Consider the following 25,095-nt stretch of genomic DNA (forward strand, 5'->3'; position numbering starts at 1 on the left):
TCTTAAAAGTGTACTCTTAGTTTTATGAAAAGGTTTTGATCCGTACTCCTACTTTAAGTTCAAAAGAAAACCTACATTTTGAAGTGTATTCCTTTTCTGGGTGTATTTACTTTGAACTACAGCATTTAGTTTTTCTCATAAATCTAACCTGCCACTATCTGTTTTTAAGACTTTGTAAACTTCAAGTGGTTATGATGTGTGAAGTTTGGGTTAAACTAAATTTTTTAGAAAACACATGTTATATATTTTGATTGTTTTGAATTCTAGCATAGGACAGTCAAAAACTTTGAGTGCCTAGCAAAATAATATATTGTACTCTGGTGCTGTAAGAAATCACAGAAAATTGCCCTTTCCCATCATTTTAATGATAGACAAATGAAGCAGCTGTTCTTATGCTTAGCATAGCTTTTTGAAAAACTTGCACAGTTTAATGAAAATGTCTCTACTCATAAAACTTAAAATACTCATTTGTGGAAAAAATCATAATGTATTGGCAAATATTGCTTTGTTAAGAATGTGAATGGGGTATACCTGCTTCATAACTAGAATTCTGTTTAAATGGCATGAAACTGTGGTTGGAAAGCCAACTGAAAAAGAAGATTCTGACAGTGGGTGAATTAACACTTTTTAAAAATATACAGCCCTTTCCCGAACTCTTGTTGAGGGTTCGAGGAAGAATTATGTACCTCTTTCCATTTTCTTTTTTTCTTTTTTCTTTTTTAGGCATAATTCTTGGATCGTCATTTCTACTCAGCATAAATGATTTTCTCCTTAAAACAAGTCTCAGAGAAAGAAGTCGGATTCTCATAGGACCATTTTGTGCTACCACTAATCTAGAAGCTAAGTGGTGTAAACACAGTGGCAATCTAGGGCCAGAACAGTCCATACCAAAAATATCCATCGATTTAAGAGGTGGTCTGCTACAGGTCAGTAGGAATTGACCCTTTTTTCCCCATAAATTTTTAGATGCCTTTGTTTTTTTTGAACTATTTCACTAAATTTTAAGCCTTTGTGGGTGAGAAAAGGGTATTATCAGATTGCTATCTTATAAAATTTTTGGCAATTTTATTGAGGTATAACCACATGCCATATAATTTACCTATTTAAGAAGTGCAATTCAGTGGTTTCTTAGTATCATCTCAGAGTTGTGTGATCATTACCATGGCCAATTGTAGAACATTTTTTTTTTTAACCACTTATTCTTCAGTTGAGTGGGACATTTGGGATCTTTCTACTTGGAGCTGTTAAAAATAATGCTGATATTACATTTGCATTCAACATTTTGTGTAGACTTGTGTTTTCATTTATCTTGGGTATATAATTAGGAGTAGAATTTTTGGGTGAAACTTTTTAAAATATAAACACTTTTATAACTACAAAGTAGTTGAACCATTCCTGGTGACAGATTTCTTATATATTATGATTGCTGATTACTAACACTTGCTATAAGTCACATTGCAACTTCTTATGCATTTGCCTTATATACCACAATGTGTGGGTACCCATCTTATTTCTTGGTAATATTTGAATAGATGTTAATCTGATCTTTATGTGATTCAATGCCCTCTAAAATTGCCTGAATCCAAAAAGCTTACAAAATTCAAATACTAGAAGGTTGAAATGGCTGATTTGTCAGTAATGGAGGCATATTAAACATTTCTTGATTTCATCTGAAAATTGTATTGCTTCAAGTTTCACCAGTTTTACTGACTCAAGAGTAAGATTTGGGAGACCTCAGTAGCTTATTGCTTTATGTTACTTTGGAGATTTTCAGTGTCTATTGTAAATCTTCAGGTATTTATCGAGAAGTATACAGTTTTGTAGTGCTTTCTAGAGAATAATATAACATTATTAACTTTTTTCCAAGGCAGCAAAATAACTACACATTAAAATCAGAAATAAGAGCAAAATCAAGGTATATCATGACTACATTCTAGTCAGTGCCTGTTTTTATCAGCATAGATCCAGGATATGGTATTCTCTTCTCCACCTTGACTTTTCACTCATCTCTATTTCTTTTTGATGAGAACTAAAGTAGACAGTGTTGTATCTCTTACTTCCATATCAGAGACGCCTCAATTCCAAAGAACAGAACCTAAGTGTAGTATTTAAAACTTACTCACAAGGTATAAGGCTATTATTTTCTATCTTTATATGCTCTTTTGTCTTTTCTGTGTTGACCAGGGGTCTCTTAGAATTAATAGTTATATTGACTTTACCCAGTATATTCAGAGAAATTTTAACATTAAGGAAATTTTAAATTCTCTGATGTAATCACTATGACTAGTATTCTGTCACAGAATATTATTATTATTTAAAAGCAGAAAAAGAAAATTTCGTCTTCTCCATTACATGGAAACTCTGTGTCTTTGTCCCTTTGTTCTGAAACTCTTCTGTAGCTCCTGGCAGTATAGTCTCAGGAAGGAGCTGTGGAATCCCATATATTAGCATATTGTTACTACATAGAGAAGTTGGATAGCCTTCCAAGTTCAAGACCACTGAGCAGGTTCCTTCTCTCTTTTTTCTCTGAAGTATAAAAGAGCAAAGAAATGAGCCCCATAATCAGAATTGTTTATTTAATCTCATGACAAAATCCAGGAAGCTATTCCACAAGGTTATTATTACTATTTTATTAGCACTTTGGCCTAAAGGATCTTCATTGCCTTCTCTTGTACTATAATAAGCTTTCTTAGCCCTCATGGCTAAATGAGTTTATAAACATTACTTCACATTAATGTAATTTCATCATTGATCTAACATTTAAGATGTGTTACTCACACAATAGATGATATAATTGATTTTGTTGTTATCATTCTATAAGTTAACTATTTCTTAGAAATTAGTTTATTGTTAATAACTATAAAATGAAAATAATTACTGTCTTGCATCAGTTTAAATATGATTGCACCTAATTGCCCTTAAGAACTCTTTGTATTTAAAGTCAGCACAATTTTTCATGTCACTTTAAAGGTCTTCTGGGGTCAAGAACATTTGAATTGTTTAGTCCTCCTTCATGAATTACTCAATGGATATCTTAAAGAGGAGAGAAATCTTGAAGTGCTAGTTTCTGAACCAGTACCTCAGATGCCATCTCCTGTGGAAAAAACTCAGGCCTTTAAAAGTGAACACAGTTCAGATGACCTGCGGACGGGTCACTTTCAGTACATTCAAGATGCTGGTAAGTAGGTATGAGAGTATGTGTGCATGTGTAGGTGTTTAAATGCATACTTACTAAGTTACAACACATCAATCACTTGTACAGGGCATTCATACTTACAGTACAATAATAATGCATTCTCATTCAGTCTTTCAAGGGAATTCTTGATTTCTTTCTATCTCAAACCATATAAAAATGATCAGATGGTTTCTTTTTATTCTTTTCTCTTGATCTTAAAACCTTCTTCTCATTCTAAGAAACCATCATTTCCCTTTTAAAAGCATACAGTGTATTATATTTTCATTTGACAGAACCTTTGAAACTCCCTGGTGTCTATGAAGTCTTGTTTTATAATGAAACAGAAGATAGCCCAGGAATGATGTTGTGGAGGTATCCAGAACCCAGAGTACTCACCCTTGTACGAATAACTCCTGTACCTTTCAACACCACAGAGGATCCAGATATTAGCACAGCAGACCTGGGTGATGTGCTACAGGTATGTAGAAACTATTCATTTTAAAATAAAGTGTAGGAAAGTGTTGATCATTCATTAAGAATGATTTGCAGCATACTTATTCCTTATGTTCAAATACACATGCTTATACTGTGTACATACACCTAACGTACAATAGAAATTTTAAATTAAGGGAATGATGTAATTCAGATTCAAAATACATGAGAATTTCAAGAGTTCCTAATCCTTCTCTTCATTCTGATGTGTGTAAGATTACAGGGTCTTACTGTAAGGGAACAAGCAGGTGTCATTTAATTCATCACACATTTAATAGCTGCTGTGTTTAGATTCCTTAGAGTTTCTAGAACTTCTCCCTGGAATAAAATATGCCCACATATGGCCAAAATTCAATAACTTTAATTTTCATTTCCAGAGCTGAAAATGGTCTTGGGACTTGAGGTAGGCTGATTTTTCCTAATAAGAAAAATTATCTAAACAGTGATCATATTCCCTATGGTTTTGAAATGCTTATTGCTTGTTAGTTCTCTGAGTTTAATGTGAATGTCAGTGTGGATATATTATATTATTATTCTACTTGCTAATATTCTACTGATCTGAATTTCTCTAAAATATGTTTCACCCTTAGTCTTCCATCTCTTACTGGATCTCACATCCATTCAAACCCTGGGAGTAATTTCTGATTTCTCTCTTTCCATAACTCTACACATCCAACCATCAACAAGTCGTATCAGTTTTACCTCCAAGACCTTTCCTTATTCCACCTAATTACTTCCTGATTAGTCTGTGTGCACTTCCATTCTTGACTATTTGTAGTGCATTTCCAAATATCAGCTTGAGTGATGTTTTTAAATGTAGGTCATGATGGGAGGGGAGGGGAAGGAGGGGGTAAAGGAAGGGCAGCAGAATAAAATAGACATCATTATTGCTGTATGTATATAGGTGACTGTATGACCAACGTGATTCTGCAACCTGTACAATCAGAAAAAAGAGAAATTATACCCCATTTGATTCAAATGTATGAATTGTCAAGACCATTGTATGGTCATGTGTAACTAATAATAAATGAATAAATAAATAAATAAATGTAGGTCATATCACGTCACAATTTAAGACCTTCTGGAAGCTTCCTCTAATAATTTGAATAGAATTTCAGTCCTACTCTCTGAGTGGAAGTCAAGTCAGTCTCCTCTTTCTCACTGTGCACCAGCCATCCTGGCCTTCTTTTTCTCCTTGAGCATATAATCTTAGTCCTTTCTCTTGCCATTGCCTCACCTTTGAATATAACCACTCTCAATCTTTGTTAATCAGATACTAGCTCAAATGTCATATCTTGGTTAGCTCACTTACCTCTACTTAATTCTGTATCTTATTACCTTGCTTTACTTTCTTCATGGCTTTTGGAGCTGTTCAAAATTATCTTATGCAGCCAGGCATGGTGGCACATTTCTGTAATCCCAGTAGCTCAGGAGACTGAAGCAGGAGGATCACAAGTTCAAAGCCAGCCTCAGCAACAGCAAGGTGCTCAGTGAGACCCTGTCTCACAATTAAAATACAAAATAAGACTGGGGATGTGGCTCAGTGGTTGAGTGCCCCTGAGTTCAATTCCTGATACCCCCTCCAAAAAAATTATCTTATGCATTTATTTGTTTATTTGCTTATATATTTATCTTTTTTCTATCATTACAGAATAAGCCACTTATGTTTCTTAATCACATATCTCTAATACTTAAAAGTTCTCACCAATATTTTTTTTAAAAATGACTGCTCTGTACTTAACAAATTAGAGTAATGATACAAATCTGAAAAATCCAAAATACAAATTAATATAGGTATTCTTGCATTCTTAATTAATCTTATTTAAATTCTTAATTATAATGTTTAGTCAGATCAGATGTTCATCTTTTTAATCGATAACAATGAAGCATGCCCTCATATTGTCAAGTGAACTCAAATATGCAAAACAATCCAGACTACTAAGATGATAACAGTCTCCTCTCTGATTCTTAATTTATCAAATTTGTTGTTTTCCTATCAAAATTATATGTTCATGGTTATATTTGCCAAATGAAATAGCAGTATCTGTGAGTTTTCCTCTCTTACTAGACTTTTTTTTTTTTAAGAAAGAGTGAGAGAGAGGAGAGAGAGAGAGAATTTTAATATTTATTTTTTAGTGTTTGGCGGACACAACATCTTTGTCTGTATGTGGTACTGAGGATCGAACCCGGGCCTCACGCATGCCAGGCGAGCGCGCTACCGCTTGAGCCACATCCCCAGCCCCTAGACTTTTTAAACACAGAATAACTATAGATTTTCAATCAAGATGAAAATATTGATATATAAAAGTTTCAGCAGCATGTAAAAGCTTCTTTTCAGCTGACTTTTAGGTTCAGATTTATGGCTAAATATTAATGCATTTATTAGTAAAAGTTAATGACTAATTATTAGCAGTATTATGATGTCAGTTCTATTAAATTGGTTATCTAAAGTATATAAGTATATCTGTGGACCAACTAGAATAGTCCAGACCTGGGGTAGTCCAAGGGCCCAGGTAGCAAACTTGGCATATAAGAAAAGAAAGCACTACATGAAAGAAACCTGGAAGGTCTCAACAGATTGCCATGTTTCATAGTTTGTTGAAGAAATCAGGAACCAAGATGGGACAGATTTCAAAGACAAGAATACTGGGCAAGGAAGGGAACAAGACAGGGTTATAGCTCCTAAAAATTGAAAGAGCCTGATCCACAATCAACAACTTGGATGAAGCAATACAGTAGAACAGGCAAGGTTGACCTGACACCATGCTGATGAGCTCCTTGTACAGTCCCCATATTCTCCTGACTAGGAGCAGAGTTTGTCCCGGGACTTAGAATGAGTCTCATCAATGGAAACAACCATGAGGTGCAATTTTAGAATCATGCAAACTATTTTATTTTGTTGGTGCTTCTGTTGAGAACAGAATATATAGCATAAATCACAGGTTTGATTCAATTCAACAACTTTTTTCTTAGGCACATACAGTACCATACCCTGGAATTATTCTTGGGAGTCAAGAGACAGATGAACTCTTGTTCATGTAAAAGCTCAGTCTAGCAGGAAAGTTGCTGTAGTTGTTTGGTATAGAAGAATCTCCTTATTACAGCTTTCAAGGTGGATCTGTCTATTGTTGGAATCATTTTCCTACTACATGTGATTATTGAAGGAGGCACAGCTATAATATCTGGAATTACAGTGAGCTCATGAAAGGAATGCCCTTTGTCAGTGTGGTGTAGTGCAAATAACATGAAGTTTCATTTCCTAGCTTTTTTTTTTTTTTTAACTGATTCAGTAACTTAAGGCAAACTCTATTAGAGCTCCATTTCCTTGTCTGAACACTAGTGTTAATGTTATCTACCTTTCACAATTATTTGAGGAGATTATATCAAATGGAATATTATAACTAATGCTCTTAACTAAATGCCTTAGCTTTAGTAAATGGTGAGCTTTAATAAAGGTTTATTTTCTTCTCTCTGCTCCTTTTTTTATACACAAATGCCTGTACCACTAAAAGAGATTCCTAACTGGAATTCCAACCTTCAATCGCTCTTCCTTCTAATCTATCCTGCTGAGGTCTTATAGGAACAGATGGATTTTATAATTCCCTGAAGAATTATCAGTGTATCCCCCTGCTACACTGCTCTTGACAGCCCTCCATAGCCACCACCTCCACCACCACTCCACTAGCTTTGCTTTGCAGCCTCTTAGATGTGATCTCTGCTCAAATTCAGCTGGCCCATTTGGCATTCCCCAAACCAACCTGTAACATCTCACTTCCTCTTCCTTTGAATCCCTTCTTTCTCTGCCAATTGAAATCCAATTGAAATCCTGTCTACACTTTAACAATGACTAACAAGCTGTCTGTTTCATGAACACCTTCCTAGACAACACGCCTAAACCTGATGCCCTTAAATCTGAAACCCTAGAGCACTTAATGTCATGATTTTTATGCTATTTATCACTCTAGTCCTTGATTTTTTTTTTCTTTTGGTACTGGGGATTGAAGCCAGGAATACTCTATCACTGAACTACATATCCAACTCTTGTTATTTTTTATTTTGAGAAAAGGTCTTATTACATTGCCCAGGCTGGCCTTAAACTTGCAATTCTCCTACCTCAGCCTATCAAGTAGACGTGCACCACTGTGCCTCATTTATTCCTCAGTTTTTCTCTTATTTGCCTATATCTTGTCTCCCTCCTAGAGTTAATGTCTCTAAAGGAAGGGATCATATCTGATTTGTTATTATTTTCCTTAGGGTGTCTTGTACAGTTTTGCTCAATAAAATATATTGAATAGAAAAATGAATACATGAATGTCTGTGTTCCTATTTCATATTATTTAAAAGTATTATTTATCACTATTTTATGGGACTAATGAATGCATTTTGATTTTCCAACTGAACTATGTCAGGATACAGTGTGCTTGCTATTCATCAGTGGTATCATCTGCCATAAACATGCAGCCTAATGTTATTATGCTACCCAGGCTGTTGGTGAGATCATTGAATATTCTGCCAAGTCTACTTGTTCCCTAAACAGAGGCTAGTTCTTATATATGAAGATAAATTAATCTCCTTGGCCTCAGTCCTAAAAGCATAATTGAGTTTGGATAACTTTTTCCTTCAGGACCATTAGTTCATTTAAAAATGGACCTTTAAGAGTTCAGTTATACTACAGAAGTCTCAGATTTGTCTATTTATATTCTATCATTCATGATTGTCGGTTGTATTTATAAACAACCCCCCATATTATGGAATTTATTTTGTAATTATAATGAAAAATATGGGAAACATGTTCCAAATAAAAATCCTGAAATTAATGTTCATGGAAAACAAAAGGAGCTTATTTTGTGGTAAATTTATAATTTTGTCATGTAATTTTATGTTTTATCAATATGTTTAGATGTCAATAAAATTAGAATCTGTAAGGTAAAATAAAAGTATAAAGTGATGCCACTACCCTAAAAAGGAGGGTTATGTGGTTTAAATGAACCTAAGTGTAAGAAGTTTCTGGCACTATGTCTGGCACATACTAGGTTTTTTTCTTTCTCCATCCTGCTGTGTATTCTGTTTATTGAGTATTCCATTTGGAAGTATCCATGTTGCAAAATTATAAATTTTAATCCATCCTTTGTAGGAAAATTGACAATGGATATTTTAATTCTTATATAGATCTGTCATGTGCTTGTTCTTATTCCCCTTTGGGTCCACTGTCACATACCAAATGAAGATATCTAAATGTTTAGTGTAATGTATAAATAAAAATAACAATGGAAACAAGAAGGACACAATATTAAAGAAACAAGAATAAATTCTGAAACTTGAGAATTCCTTTTTTAGTTGAAAAAGTACTATGAAATTTTATATATTTAGTATCAAATTTACTTTTTTCATAATTAATTCAGTTTATCCTTAAGATGTCAGAATTCCCCAAACTGAGTGACTTCTATATAAAATATTCAAACTTTAGTGCAGAGTTCTTCTATATAAAAATTTTGACTAGAGTCCTTAAAAGAAATCTTCTTAAGAGTAACAAGAAAAGATAAACGGAAGCTGTTTCCCATGTTTATTTCTGGCAGAAAAGGAGAACAGTAAGCCAAAGAACTCACCACACTTGTGCCCAGTTCACTTTTTTCCCTCCTAACTCAGAAGTCAGGAAAATTAGTTTTTAAAGTAACACTAGTATGATTGTAAAATTCAAAGTAAAATCACATTGGAAGAACAATGAACAAAAAATTTTTATTCTTCCAGGTGGGCATTATCCCCATTTTACAAGTGGGGAAAACTCAGGATAAGAGAAGTTAAATATCTGCCTTGAATCTTAAAATTATAAGTGTGGTAACAGGAATTTCATCCCTAACCTTTCTGCCTCTAAAACATATGTGTTTCTGACTCTAAAATCAATATTCTTTCCCCTTTGTGCAGATGAGTGAGATGATAATATTGTAGAGGATATACTAGGGTAACAGTGAGTGAGCTACCCATTGGGAAATGTGGAAAAAATAAAAATAAAATTATCTTTTACTATAAACTAATGAATCATTAAATGATTATCTCCACCATATGCAAAGTTACTTTAAATCAATAAAAGGACTACCAAAGAGGCAAGACAGGCTGGGAACTAGGACATCTAAAGAAAGAATGTTTCCTTCAGAAGGAGGACTGGTCTACTAGAGGCCTGGAGTGGTCACATAAACATTTATTAGCAGAGGCCTTCCTGGCAGCATCCAAAGAAATGGTGCCCAAGTGTCTGTTCACCTGGTAGCTAAATCCTCTTTATGGAGATGAATGTAGCAGCTGTCAAGTCTTTGTGTCTAACATTCAAATCATGTAACCACCTAAACAACCTTCTAACAGTTTGGCTGTCAGTACGGTCCATCTACAGAGAGAGGATCATACAGTGGTTGAGCCAGCATCAGTATCCAGGCTGCTTAGCAGTTAGTCATCTCATGGTAAATTAATAACCTGGCATTTGGTTCATGCATTAGTCTCTAGTGAACTTTGTTAGCATGAATCAGCATCCCTAAGTCTAGTCAGTGCTAGAACACCACTGAAATTTTCTGAGACTGCAAGACTAACAGCTAGATTTTGAATCATGGTGAATCTATCACATTAAATGCCCTCTTGTGACTACCTGCCTTCTAGCAGGCTAGCCTTTCCCAAATGACATCTCAATTATTCAGTGTGTCAAAGATCTTTCCAAAGAGACTTCTACTTTCACTACCTTTAAGAGTTATGAGTAGTAGAGATGATGTTTATAAAGCTTCTAGTGTGTTGCCTTACATTCCTAGAGGCTCAGTGAATCATTGTGACAGACAGCAATAGCTGTTATGATTATTATCATCAGTATCATCATCCTATCAATTGAACAAAGAATCTGGATCCTGCTGTGTTAGACCAGGAAATCCCTAATTTCTAAGACGAACATTTTTTTATATTTATGGTTCATTAGTGCCATTATAATTTTGAGGATTGCTGGCTCTGTATATGATTAATAAGTGGAATACTTTGACAGAAAATGACTGCTCTAAGAGACACCTTCCCTCAGCAGTAGTATGTCAGTTGTAGTCTTCTAGATTGCAAGTAACCAGAAATCTCAATGAAGCTAATGTAAGCAAAGAAGAGGGAGTTCATTATCAAGATACAATGGGGAGTCCTTGAGGCCAAGGGCAAGGTGCAGCTGGGATTCTGAAATGGAAGACAGGGATCCAGGGGAGTATTCAACCACTATCACTTTTTTCATGTTTGTTTTATTCTTCCTTTTCAACAGACAGGGTTTTCCCCCTCATTTCTTAGGCCAACTGATAAGTTCCCTATAGCTCCCAAAGTCCGAAAGTCACATTGATAAGTCCAACCTCTGTTGGCAAATGCACATTCCTATTAACCCAGTTTTGGGAGTGGCACTCTTGGCCCAGTCAAGCATGGACATAGGAGACAGTGACATTTTACCAACACTGTGAGCTTTGCAGAAACCCACCCCCAATGGATCTATTCTCTGGCACAGATCTCTTACTGCTCTGGATAGGCCAAACTCATAGTCATTACTGACCGTAAACCACCAGCCATTGCTTTCCACTCTGATTCTGAAGGTCTAAATGATATGTGCTTCTATTCTCAGAGGGATGCCATCCCCTGGATGGTATATAGTTTTGAAGAAAGGATCACCAGTGACAAAGGGTTTCTAGAAGGACTGCTTCAGTAAAAACATGGACTCCTTTTTGCCATGGTTTTTCCAGCTTTTCTATTTGCAAAGTTGTTTCTGATTGTACATCAAAGGCTGTCTGCATCTGGAGAAAAGCTTTATATACCATGTTTTAAATCTTCTCATTGTCCTCCCAAAATCTAAGTCACACAAGGTTCATAAGATACACATGAGATTTCTTGTCCCCAGTATGCTTAAAATCAACGCCACTCTTGGGGCTAGGATTGTGGATCAGCGGTAGAGCGCTTGCCTCTCATGTCCGAGGCCCTGGGTTCGATCCTCAGCACCACATAAAAATAAATAAATAAAATGAGGGCACTGTGTCCAACTACAACTTAAAAAAAAAAATCAATGCCACTCTTGCCAGTGTTTCCTTTTTAATGGACAGCTTCATAGACTCCATAAATATACTCCCTAGTTCTGATGAGGTATGAGAATTTTACATATAATTTTCTGTTTAAAAATTTGATTTTACAATGAGATGTTTTAATGTCTGTAGTGTGGTGGTGATTCCATTGTTTTTAGTTTCTGATAACGTGTAATCTTCTGTTTATCCACAGACTGAACTAAAGCTTCATTAAATCTTACTGTTGTGTGGATTTTTTTCATTTTCAAAATTAAGTGGACAATGTTCCAGGTCAGACAGTTGTACTTGATGTTATTCAGTAAATTAGAAACTGGATTTTTGCTGCTTAAACTTTACAAGCTTCCTGTACTTCTAAAGCACATGGACCTGATAGGCAAAGGTTACAATGTTAGCATATGGTGACACTACAGAAAGAGAATCCTTCTGAGAGTTATTTGCAATGTAATGTGAATTGCCTCTTCCACACACAGCTTAAAAAGAATAAAAGGAAATATTCTTGTGTGTTTCTTTTCAGCTGTGTTGGTTGGTTTGCTTATAGCTGCACATATGTTCCCAGAATCCTGAGCTTTTTATTTTATAAGCACCTCCTGCCCACTGGCAGCTGTACTAATGTGTCCCAGAAGGCCTTGCTCCTATCCATCATCTTTAGGAGGGGTACTCAAAGCCAGATATGAGATTCATTGTTGTTGAAATGCAGAAAAGAAGAAAAAGTCTGGGGGGCATTGGGGAAAATAAGAGGCCAAGTCAGACGCTTAGGAAATAAAGGAAAGGAAAAGATCCTGTGTACTCAGTGGATACAATTATAAATGCTTTTGAATGATGGGTAATGGTGCTGGATCAACTACTAAGTGCTTTACATCCAGTAGCCAAAGAAGGGAAATCTAAAATAGAGTATTCCCTGAATACACTTTTAATCATTCTGTCTTAAAAATAAGAAGAAAGGATCTAGGAATACATTTTAAAGAGCACTGCCTGAGAATTTTGAGGTTAACTCAGTAAATACAGATGAAAGACCTTCAGGTAGGTGCCATGAGAGAGACATAAAGGTAGAGAGGGTTCTAGCTCTGGTTCCAAGGTGCTTGTAGTCAGCAACCTCAAAAAATAAGACGAGACATAGCCTGAGATGTGCCATGGAAAAGACACAGAGAATGGACCTCTTTAGACAAAGAGTTTACAGCTGATTGGAGATATCAGGACGTGGCTTCACAGAAGAGATGGCTGTGAAGGAGGGGGTCCTTGAAGGATTAGTAGGATTCCAAAAAATAAAATAGAGAAAAGGATATGAAAAAATTTCAATATGAGGGGCTGGGATTGTGGCTCAGAGGTGGAACAGCGCTTGCCTAGCATGTGAGAGGCACTGGGTTCGATCCTCAGCACCACATTAAGTAAAATAAAAACATTCTATCCACCTATAGCTAAAAAAATAAAATAGTTGAAAAAAAGAAAAAAAATCAATATGAACAAAATTTTAGAACTGAATAGAGAAGGCAGAGTATAACATTTTTAGGATTTGGCAAATAGTCTGATTTGACTAGTCCAGGTTAGACAAGCATGGGATTAGTAGGAGAGTGATAAGACATAATTTATTTATTTATTTTTATTTATTTATTTGATATTTATTTTTTAGTTGTAGTTGGATACAATATCTTTAATGTATTTATTTTCATGTGATGCTGAGAATCGAATCCAGGGCCTCGCCCATGCTAGGCGAGCTCTCTACTGCTGAGCCACAACCCCAGCTCCAGACACAGTTTATTAATCTGTCATTTCTATGAAAAGAAAGGAGAAGGTAACTTGTTCATTGAGTACTGAGTGTATATATGTCTCTTGTATCTTTACTGTAACCCTATGGAGTAGGAACTGTTATTTCCACATCAGAGCTTGTAGTGGGGTGAAACTACCACTCAAACCTGGGTTTGTATGAATCCTTAAGTCCTTCTATGTTGTGCTGCCTTGTGCTGATCTTTAGAGTATGGAGTTTATTTTTCATTTGATCAGCCTTGACAAATCATTGGCAGTTCAGGATTTGGGATAAAATTAAATCTAGTGACCTGATAGAGGTAGAATGGAACAAGGAGAGACCAAAAATGAGAATGTCAGGGGTCTCAGAGATGACAAAGGCTTTAAACTGAAGGGAGTAATTGGGATGGAGAAAAAGAAATGATTTCAGGACATGTGTAGAGAAAGAATGGATGCTCTTGACATCTAATATGATCATTTAAGGAGAGAGTAAGAGGAGTCAAAAAATGAATAAGAGATTTAAGCTCAAAGAGAAGTATGGTAAGAACATTTGTACAATTTTGGAGATAAGGAATGCCTGATATGCTAAGCTCTGTTCACTTTGTGAGGCACTTTACACAAATTCTAAGCCTGAAACCAGTCCTACAATGGAATATTGTTGTCCATTTATTAGAGACAAGGAAGCTGAGAGGATCTGCAACATTAAATGAGTTGCCCTAGACCCTTCTCCCAGGAAAGAGCATGAAAGTGCATGAGGCTTAACACCCAATTTCAGGTTTTTGTAGATTCTTATCAGCTAAGTATGACTCATTGGTGAAGAATCCCAATAACACCAGAAACACTAATCAATTCGGATTCAGTTCAGGATGAAAGGCAAAAATTACAAAATACCAGTAAGTTAAACAGAATAGAAGTCCATTTCCTCTCAGGATGGATCAGGACTGCTTTGTAGAGATCAGGATGGTTTTGAGGGTGCAGGCATCTCTGACTTCATGCTGCTCTGCTGTCTCCAGCATTTGGTTTTACTTCATGGTCCAAGATGGCTGCACAAACTTCAACTGGCTTGTCCCTACTCCAACCATAGGAAGAGGAAAGAACCAAAAAAAGCATGTCTCCTCTTTTAAAGATATTTCTTGGAACCCACACCCTGTACTGCTGTGTTGCCAACATGAGTCCAGAATTGTGTCACATGGCAACACCTAGTTGAAAGGGAAATTGGGCTCATTTTCTGAGGAGGAAGGAAAGAAGAGATGTTGGGAGATAGCAGTATTCCCTGCTGGCAGCACAGTCTTAACCCCTGAGGAGGGCTCTGCTGTGCTGTCCGGCCCTGCAACCTGCTTCTCCTCCTGCCTGATTGTGAGTGTACAGTGCAGTGAGAAAATTAACTTTGTAGTACATTAATGAAAGGTTTGCTGAGGCAGAATTTGTAGTCAAAACTTAAGACACAAATGTTATTTTTGAAATAAAAAAATAAATAGTTTGAAATGCTCGCATTCCTCACCCTTCAAAAAAGTAAGAGGTGGGGAAGGAATCTGTCAGTAAGATGTGCTTTTAAAGTAAATGGAAAACATTTGCAAACTGGAAGAATACTGAAGTCATTTTTGTCCTGTCACTTTATTTGGTGGTAGAAATTTTATTAGCCTATTTCTCCTTTCCCATTAAATACTCTTGCATCTAAAAGTGGACAGGGTATTTCTTTCTGGAAACAAAGAGCTATGCTTAGCAATGAGAGTGTGTTTGATGTTTATTGCTCAGTATTAAAAATGTTTGAGATGTAAAAAGATAAAATGAAATAATAAATATGAATGATGTTCTATGATCATCTTTTTATGAATTAGTCTCTGCCAAATAGAAATATTTCCCTCTGAGATTCACAGTAAAAAAAAAAAAAAATCATTGTTTACTAAGTGTAGAGTTTTCATTGTTTAAGAGAACAACAAACAGAAGAGAAGAAGAATGGACAAAAAGGCAATATAGCCCAGCTCTTAGGAGCACAGTTTCTGGAGCTAAAGTTTCTGGCTCCAAACTCAAGGTTAACTGCTGACCTCAGGCAAGTTACATAACTTCTCTATTCTTTATCTTTCTCATCAGTAAATTAGGGATAATAATAGCTCATACTTCCTTTAGTTGTTGGGAGGAATGGCTTCTGGATGTAAAGAGCACTTAGTGTCTACCACTTAGTAGAAGCCCTACAAATGTTAGTGATTACTGCTGTCTGTTAAGGACTTGCCATAGCTAGATGCCAGTTTGCTTCATACTCTGCCCTAAATTTTGAATGTTAGAATAGAGTTGAGCTGTAATTACAAACTATAAATTCTATCTTTACCTGTTTTCTTTTATAAAGACATTGATCTGGAAAAAAGATTCTAACTTGATTACATGTTTTGTAATGTTTTATAGCAATATCTTTAAACATTAAAGTTAAGGATCTTGGCTCCCTTATACTATTAGCTCCCTTTTTAGTAGCTTTGTTGAGACACAACTCATATAGTTTTCCCATTTTAAAGGGTTTGGTAGTTTTTAGTATTTCATTGAGTTGTGTAGTCACCACCAGAATCAATTTTAGAACATTTTCATCACTTCAAAAAGAAACCTACTACCCTTTAGTTATCACTCTCCAATCTCCCCATCCTCTAGCCATATGCAACCACAAATTTACTTTGTTTCTATGTATCTGCTTTATTCTGGACTTCTCATGTAAATGGCCTTTTTGTGGTTAGCATCTGTCAGCATGTTTCACAGTTTATCCATGTTGTGTCATGGATCAATATTTATTTTTGTTGTTAAATAATAATTCCATTGTATAGGTATACCAATTATAACTATCCACTCATCAATTGAGGGACATTTGGGTATTTCCATTTTTTGAATCCTTGTCCTCCTTATTTAGACTCTGTTCTGTACTACAAACTTCAGGGGAAGACCAAAAGAAAATGATGATTAATAATGTTTACAAGGTGTCTTTACATGCATGCATTTTCTCAAAAAACTTAAAATTTAAGTTTCATGAAACAAATACATTATCAATGGTTATGCAGCAGACTATAGCAAGTGTTATAATCAAAGTGCAGAGAAGGAAGTTAATATGGTAGGATATGAGCTTGGGAAAAAAGTTTTAAAGTAAGATCAACTGAGACATTTGAATTTTTCATAATTTCATTCTGTGAGGGTAGTGATTAAAATGGTTGTTAAACTAAGCAACAACCATGGCCAATTACACAGGAAAGAATGAATTAGAGGATACTATAGGTTGGATGCATGGAGACCTGTTCAGAGCACATTGCAATTACTCAGAAATAATAAGAATGACAGTTGGAAGAGGAAGGAGGAAATTTATGTATGAGACACATCTGAAGGCAAAATAAACAGATTTCAATGCCTGGACCTAGCCAGTAATGAGAGAGGAAAATTAAAAATGACACTTTTGGTCTATTCTAAGTGACTAAATGGATAAAACACCATCATTAATGGGGAATGGAAATGTTAGGGGGAAAAATGGAGCAGTCAGGAGTGTGGAAGAGATAATAAGTTCTGCATTGAACTTTTATAATTTAAGGTTTTAGGGGAATAACCACAGTAGAAATGTCTATCAGAAGTTTGGAAATCTGGGCTGACAATTATGGGCAGAGAAGAGTCAGAGTTATTTAAGAAATAGTTTGGGAGACAGACTCATAGATGTAAAAAGTGAAGCCATCCAAATAAAATATAAGTCATACAGGGAGTAAAGAGTTCAAAGATGAGAGAGAAAGCTTACTGCATCCATCCAGTAAATAAGTAGTAGATTAGGAATTATGGTGGGTTGAAGAGTGTCCTCCCCAAATTCATTTCTACCTGAAAGCTTCAAGTATGACTTTAAATGGAAATGCAGTTTTTGCAGCTATAATTAAGTTATGATGAGGTCACACTGGATTAGGGCAGGCTATAATCCAATGACTAGTATCCTTGTAATACAAGGGAAATTTAGACAGAGACACAAACACACAAGAGGGAAAGAGACAATGTGCAGACAAAAGCAAAGATTAGAACAATGCACCTGCAATCCAAGGAACACTAAGGATTGCTGGGAGACACCAGGAAACCAGGAAGAAGCAGAGAAGGATTCTTTTTTAAGAGCCTTCAGAAGAATGATGGCCCTGCTTCACCCTAATTTCATATTCCTGATTTCCAGAATTGTGAGAGAATAAATTTCTGTTGTTTAAGTCACCTAGTGTGATAATTTGCTATGGAAGCCCTAGAAAACTAATATAGGAATCAACAAAGGAATGGTGAGAGAGAAAGGGATAGGCGACTACAGTGCCAGGGATGTGAAAAGTTTCAAGCATAGTAAGAAGTTCAGGAAGTTTGAGGTGCACAGGAGCATCATGTCTGCAGAAGTAATATATTGTGGACCGGGGGTGGAGGGGAGCAAGCTGTGAATTTGACATTTTTGAGGTCACTGTTGACTTAGAGAGTATTAGTCACCAGGCACCGTGATAGAGCCTTTCTCTTATAAGAGTCCATCTCCTTCTTGTATTCTGTGCTCAGGAACAGTGTCTTGAGCAGTTGTTTGACATTCTCAATAGATTCTTAAGCTTCACAAGAGTAGAGGCTCTATCCTTTATTTATTAATGTTTGTATGTTGTCTAGAAGACTGGAAATCAGGAGTTGCTTGGTATTTGTAAAACAGGCTGAAGGGTGGAGGGAAAAAGTTTGGAATTAGAAGAGATGTTATAAATTTTGTTTACATTTGATTCCAGGACATAGAGGGATTGGTTGGTAGGAGGGCCTGTAAGTAGAGTTAAGTGAGAAGATTCATTCCTTAGAGATAGAAGAAATGAAAGGTAAGATGTGGTTTAGGGGAAAAAAAAATCTTGGGTTGTCATGGCCTCTATGAGGGTTTAGGCTAAATCCATGTGGTATTGCATAGTGGCCAACAAAGCTTGACAAGTGATATAAGTGCAAAACACAGACTTGTTACCCTAAGGTTTAAGACTGAAAGAGGTAGTTTTTTACTTATTTTTATTTGTTTTCCCCCATTTACTGTCAGATATTATGCTAATAGCTTTACATAATTATCTCACTTAATTCTCATGATACAAAAACGTATACTTTACACACACTGTTATTATTCTTGTTTGACAATAAGGAAGCTAAGTCTCAGGTTGAAGAGCTTTCCTAAGAAATTTATTCTCTCACAATTCTGGAAATCAGAAATATGAAATTAGGATGAAGCAGGACCATCATCATGGGTAAATAGCAAAGCCAGTGTTCCATCTTGGGCATTCTGATTACTGAATCTATCTTTTAACTACAGGGATAGGTTGATGAAAATTCTGTCTTATTGAATTTGAGGTGCTTCAGGGCATCATTTTGAAGATGTCTTTCCTGAAACACACCTTCACATATGATCAGTGATTCTCAAATCTTGCCAGTCCTTACTATTGTCCCAAAGCAGCAGCTTCCCCCTTCCCCAATCACAAAAGTTTTTTGAAATTCCCCATTTTCCCCCCACCCAAATTCTGTATTCTACTCTACAATGTATTTTATTAATTTCTATAATTATAAATTAATATTCTGATTTCTAGTTTATTTCCTGTACTCTTAGTTATTGGTGATGTCCTTGCATTTTTTAAAATTGATCTAAACCAAAAGCATATGTTGGACAGTTTTCTGTAACTTGGTATCACACTATTTTGAAAGAGCAGACTTAATAAATAAATACAAAATTGTAGATGGCAACCATTTTTTTCACTGCTTGATTAGCTACATGGTGGCTAGTCACTGGGTTGAGATACTCGGAATGCTGCCAAAGCAACTAAATCATACTTTGATTTTAGACTACTATTGAAAGGCATTCTGGTAAGTGTGTTTTCTTGTGAAAAACTATTCCAGTTCAATATCATAAATTGGTCTGGAATAGTTGCTTATCTTATGTACAATACACAATATAGCCTCTTTTAACTATTTAAGAAAATTTTCAACAAAGGTCATTTTTAAAGTGAAGAAAGATGAGTGATGTGGTTGTTCTACTGAGTCTCTCTCTCTATATATATATATGTGTGTGTGTGTGTGTGTATAACTAAAATTCTCAGAGGACTTGTTATCATTACGACTCTCAGCACAGCTCAAACTTCATTTTATTGCAGCAATGTCAACCTTAAACTTTCCTTAAATATAAACAATGATTTCATTAATTTTATTTTTTTACTCTTTATTGTGACAACTCTTTTTTCTTTCATGAATAAAAGTCATTTCAACTCTGAATTTCAAACACTGTATCAATATCAGTATCTTTTTATCTAAATCATGGTATATCTGAATAAAATAGCAAACTTTTAAAGTTCTTTCTATTTCATTAATAAAGTATCTAAAAAGATACAAATTACTGAATTTTTTCTCTTTTTTACAACTTTCGAGCACATTAAGGAAATTTTGAGATAAATGATGATGTAAACTACTCTTAGTGATTCTTGTAGTGTATTTTAGTATACTCAGAATATAAAAAGGTCTTGAAAAATCTTTACCACAATTCATCCTATTTGTAGGTGTGACTCCTATACACACAGCTCTACATTCTACATTCTATCATATTAACATAATCAACATAGACCAATAAAATAAACAAAACATTAATGTTGGTATTATCATGTAGTTTTAAGTTACAGAACCTATCAAGCATTTATTCAGTATGTATTTTGAGTGTATTAAAATGTATCATTTAACATATCTACTAGTAATAGCATTTTTGTTTGTTTTAACTCATGAACTCTCTTTTTTCTTTTCTTTTTGAAGAAAAGAAATCCAATATTAATTGGGCCTTTTCTAAGGTTTATAAATATGGCTTCATCACAATGATTTCTGTTACATGAGTTCTATCATTCTAATGTGATTCATAAAGTAGTCTTGAGGAAAATTTCAAATAAGTTTTAAAATTTTCCTTCTTTGATATGCATCTTTACTATTTCTAATCTAGACTTCTATTATTCAATTGATTTAAGTTGAAAAAATTTTTGATAATTTTTCTTGAAAAGAATTTTAAGTTTCTATCATAAAGAATTTCAAATATATAGTAAATGAAAGTAGAAAGATTAGTATAATCTCTCACCCATCTTGGAAATTATCAATATCCAGTTGACCTTATTACATTTAATATCCATATGTGAATGTGTGCGTGCGTGCGTATGTGTGTGTGCTTTACTGGGGATTGAACCCAGGGCCTCACACATGCTAGGCAAGTGCTCTACCACAGAGCTATGCCCACTGTTCTTTCTTTTTTATTTTTTGTTTTGAGACAGGGTCTCATTAAGTTGCCCAGGCTGGTCTTAAATATGGGATTCTCCTGCATCAAACTCTCATATAACTGGGAATATAGGCAGATGACTTCATACCTGGCTTCTTCACCAGTTTTTGTTAATGATGTTATTATTTTGTAAAGGAAGTTTCAGATATCATTTCACTTTTTTGTCAGAGCCTACAAAATTAACAATGATTCCTTATTTTTTAAAAAATATTTTTTAGTGTTGATGGACCTTTATTTTATTCATTTATTTATATGTGGTGCTGAGAATTGAACCCGGAGCCTCACACATGTGAGGCAAGCACCTGCCACTGAGCCACAACCCAGCCCCTAACAATGATTCTTTATTATCACATAAAATTTAGTGCAATTTAGTTCTCCCTTCATCCCAAAACTGTATCATTAGAGGTAGTTGTTTGAGTCAGGGTCCCACTGAGGTTCACGTGATATGTTTATCAAGACTCTTTTATGCTATAATGGTCTCCTCTCTACCCCACCATGCCATTTATTTGCTGAAATAATTGGATCATTTGGCCTGGAAAATTTTCCTTATTTTGAATTGTGGGTTCATTGTCTCTTCATAATATTTTTAAACATGTTCCTCTATCTACCATATTTTCTGTAACATGATAGTTGTTATTATGCTTGAGTTGAATTTTTTAAAAGATACTTCTCAGGGATCATTTTGCATTACACAGAAGACACATATGACTGCTTATGTCACTTTTAACAATGCTAAAATTGGTCAGGTGTTTTCCGTCTGACCCATCACTTTAGAGTCCCCACCAACCTTTTAACCAGTGGTTTTAGTACCCAGTGATGTATACCATGGTTTGCCAGGAATTTGCCAAACCCCCAAAATTAATTTCATTGTATTTTTCATTAAAAGAGGTAACCTGCGTTTATTGAGCAATTTCTGTATGTCAGAAATTATGATTGACAATTTACCCAGTTTTTTTTTTTTGGCCTTGTTCTCCCCCAAATCTTGTGCATTCCATACATTATTGCAGTTTGGTAGGTAAGGAAACTACAATAAAGAAATTAATTTTCTCAGTGGTCCTAGTTATATAGGTTTGAGAAGTTGTTTTGTGAAAAGTTAACCTAGAAAACATTCATTGAGAAATGGATAAAGTAAAACTATAACCAGACTGAATGAGAATTCAACATGAATAGCATTTGTACTTTTTCTAGTAAAATGATGCTAATGTCATATAAGCTTAGTACTTCTACTGTCCTAAAGCAATTTCAGTGTTAAATGTCCCTTTAATGAGGCTTACAATGTTCCATGATAGTTCATTTTTATGGAAAGTCATGATGTTCGTCAAATATCATTTTTATAAAATGAAAAACTTCATTATAAAACATTTTCTTCAAGTGTTTAGACATCATTTATTTTCATGGTTTGGAGTTTATCTTGTCCAGAACAGCAAGTTGATGTCTATATGACCTCCCAAAATCCTTTTCAGCCCTGAAGTTCTCACACTAATGAATTCAAACAGAAGAGGATTATTGGGCCAGAACTCAGAGTGTCTTCAGAGCCAGAATGTAGGAAAAGTTACAAAATACAGATGTCTGTCAGGGATGGGATCCAAAGAGAAAAGCATGCCAAAATTTAGAAATAGATATGTTGTTATGCAAAAAAATAAGTCTTGAATTTGACTTTTAGCCAAAAAAAAATTTTTTTTTTCTTTTAAATACTCAAACTATTAAGTGAGGTTCTAGTCCTGCAGTTGAGGATAAATAGTTGGGGGAGGGGGGAAGTTTGTTACATTCAAGTGAATACAGACCAGCACTGAGTTCCTCAGACCTGTGCCAATTCTACCTTGTAGAGAATCTATAATCCTATATTATTTTATCAGGAGTAAAATCATTCTGCTACTCTTTAGTTTTCACATGTCAAGAATTATAAATAGAACTTAAACCTTTAAAATATTGTATAATTATTTAAGACATGACAAAATATTTATATTTGTAACAATAAAAGTAAACTATTTTTGTTTTTCTAGTGAGGGGGAAAGTCTCTAAAATTAATGCCATCTTTAATTGCATGCTAAACTTTTAAGAATTGGTGATATTAGGGAGAATTTTTTCCTTTTGGTTCTTTTTCCCTTTTTTTTTTTTTTTTTTTGGTACCAGGGATTGAATTTGGTGGCGCTCTGCCACTGAGCCACATCCCCAGTCCTATTTTGTATTTTATTTAGAGACAGGGTCTCACTAAATTACTTTTTGCTGAGGCTAGCTTTGGACTCTTGATCCTCCTGTCTCAGCCTCCCAAACAGCTGGGGTTACAGGCATGCACCACCACACCCAGCTCTTTTTACTATTTTAAGAGCAACTTATTCCAAGAGTATTTTTCCCCCTTTGGGTGGCAGGACCAGGTGAAGGGAATGAAAGAGGGTAACAATCAAGGAAGTTCCTGATTATTCTGTGGAAATATAAGAATTAATCTGTGCATCCTCTGGTTGTTGACAGAGTTGTTGTCATCCTTATCCATATTATTTATCAATTTTTTATTTTACAATTTTTTATTATTTTCATTTCCATGAATCTTATAAGAAAACTACCTGCAAAAAGTCTGTCTTATACCCCTAGACAGAAAACTAGGTGTGTGTAGCTTTTATTTGAACATATGATGTTATGAATTTAACTAAATTGTCTAAAACGCATTCCTAAAACTCATCTTTTCCACATTACATTCTTTCTACATGATGATCCATTTAATAGGACATAGGTCACCATCAAAAAATGGTGGTCAATACAGCCAGAAATTCTATCTGCAAATTCATGAAGAAATAGCTAGTCATTCCCGTCCAGGAAATTTGCCTCCTCTTAGATTTTCTAAGACATGATTTTGTAAGACTTAGAGAATTATCCATATGTATGAGAGCATTCTTTGTTCCCTTAGCTACCTGAAACCCGAAAACAAACTAAGAGGACAAGCTGTGGTTTGGTATGTTCAGTTGGTTTGTAAGCAGATATGTTTTTCTATCACTGTATGGCTACTCTTTTGGTAGGTCAAGGAAGTTTAAGGTTAAAAGTAATTCACACTAAACTACTATAAGTCATTATTTCAGTCAAATGTAACATGACAGACAATAGGAAAAGAATCATGACAATATCAAAGACATTCATGTCTTTATAATGCAATATATCATATATGTGCCTGTCTACTTTTTTTTTCCTTTGGCATTCCACTTTGGGGCTACAATATTAAGGTGGTCACTGATAAATATGATTTTTTTCAAAAAACTGTACTCTTTGCTCATATGTACTTTATCATATTTGAAAAAGTATTTTTCAGAATTTCATATGGCTTTATATGTTATGAACAAAATTTAATATACACAATAATAACAAAAAAACAATATTTTTTCATTTGGGGGTTTACATTGAAGTACATCTTATCCATTTTTTTTTCAGTTGTAGATGAACACCATACCTTTATTTATCTTTATGTGGTGCTGAGGATCAAATCCAGTGCCTCACACATGTAAGGCAAGCGTTCTACCACTGAGCCACAACCCCAGTCCCCATCTTATCCATTTTTAAAGAGAGTACATAATGGTTTTGCCAATTACATTATCATTTTAGTCTTTTTGTTTTTGTGTATGGTTTTATTTTTTGCTGTGTTGAAGGTTGAACTCAGGGCTTTGTGTGTACTAAGCAACTGCTCTGGTGTTGAGCTACATCCCCAGCCCACATTGTCATCTTTTGTCAATTATTTTTATGGATGTTTTAAATTAACAACTCACATTTAGTTTAAATGAAATATATTTTGTATTCATTCATGATGAAATATTTCTAAGGTAGGAAAGGCCTTAAGTTGATCCCTAAAAAGATCAAATGCATCTTATATATGTGTGAATTTATGCTATTTTACATATTCCTTTCTTCACTTTTCATCCAGAAAGTTTTCATAATATCCTCAATTTCTCATCTGACTAGGAATATTGCCCTCCCTTTGAACACTCATCACTGATTTACATTTACTTTGGGCTTCTTTTTTATTAATTTTTAATTTATATATGACAGCAGAATGCACTACAATTCTTTTTTTAATTTAATTTAATTTAATTTAATTTTTTTATTGGTTGTTCAAAATATTACAAATCTCTTGACATATCATATTTCATACATTAGATTCAAGTGGATTATGAACTCCCATTTTTACCCCAAATACAGATTGCAGAATCACATCGGTTACACATTCACATTTTTACATAATGCCCTATTAGTAACTGTTGTATTCTGCTACCTACAATTCTTATTACACATATAGAGCACAATTTTTCAAAACTCTGGTTGTATATAAAGTATATTCACACCAATTTGTGTCTTCATACATG

General features: G+C 34.8%; 1 protein-coding gene across 3 annotated transcripts in view; it reads left to right on the forward strand.

Annotated features, from left to right (window-relative positions):
- Vps13b (vacuolar protein sorting 13 homolog B) overlaps positions 1–25,095 on the forward strand; it is a 736,334-nt gene that overhangs the window by 589,103 nt on the left and 122,136 nt on the right. For all 3 annotated transcript variants that reach the window (XM_076835849.2, XM_076835851.2, XM_076835850.2), the window contains exons 37-39: positions 724–926; positions 2,971–3,178; positions 3,469–3,653. In XM_076835849.2, the coding sequence (XP_076691964.2) occupies positions 724–926; positions 2,971–3,178; positions 3,469–3,653 (596 nt within the window). The remainder of the gene's footprint in view (positions 1–723; positions 927–2,970; positions 3,179–3,468; positions 3,654–25,095) is intronic.

Source organism: Callospermophilus lateralis, chromosome 16 (genome assembly GCF_048772815.1).
Source record: "Callospermophilus lateralis isolate mCalLat2 chromosome 16, mCalLat2.hap1, whole genome shotgun sequence".
Lineage (NCBI taxonomy): Eukaryota > Metazoa > Chordata > Mammalia > Rodentia > Sciuridae > Callospermophilus > Callospermophilus lateralis.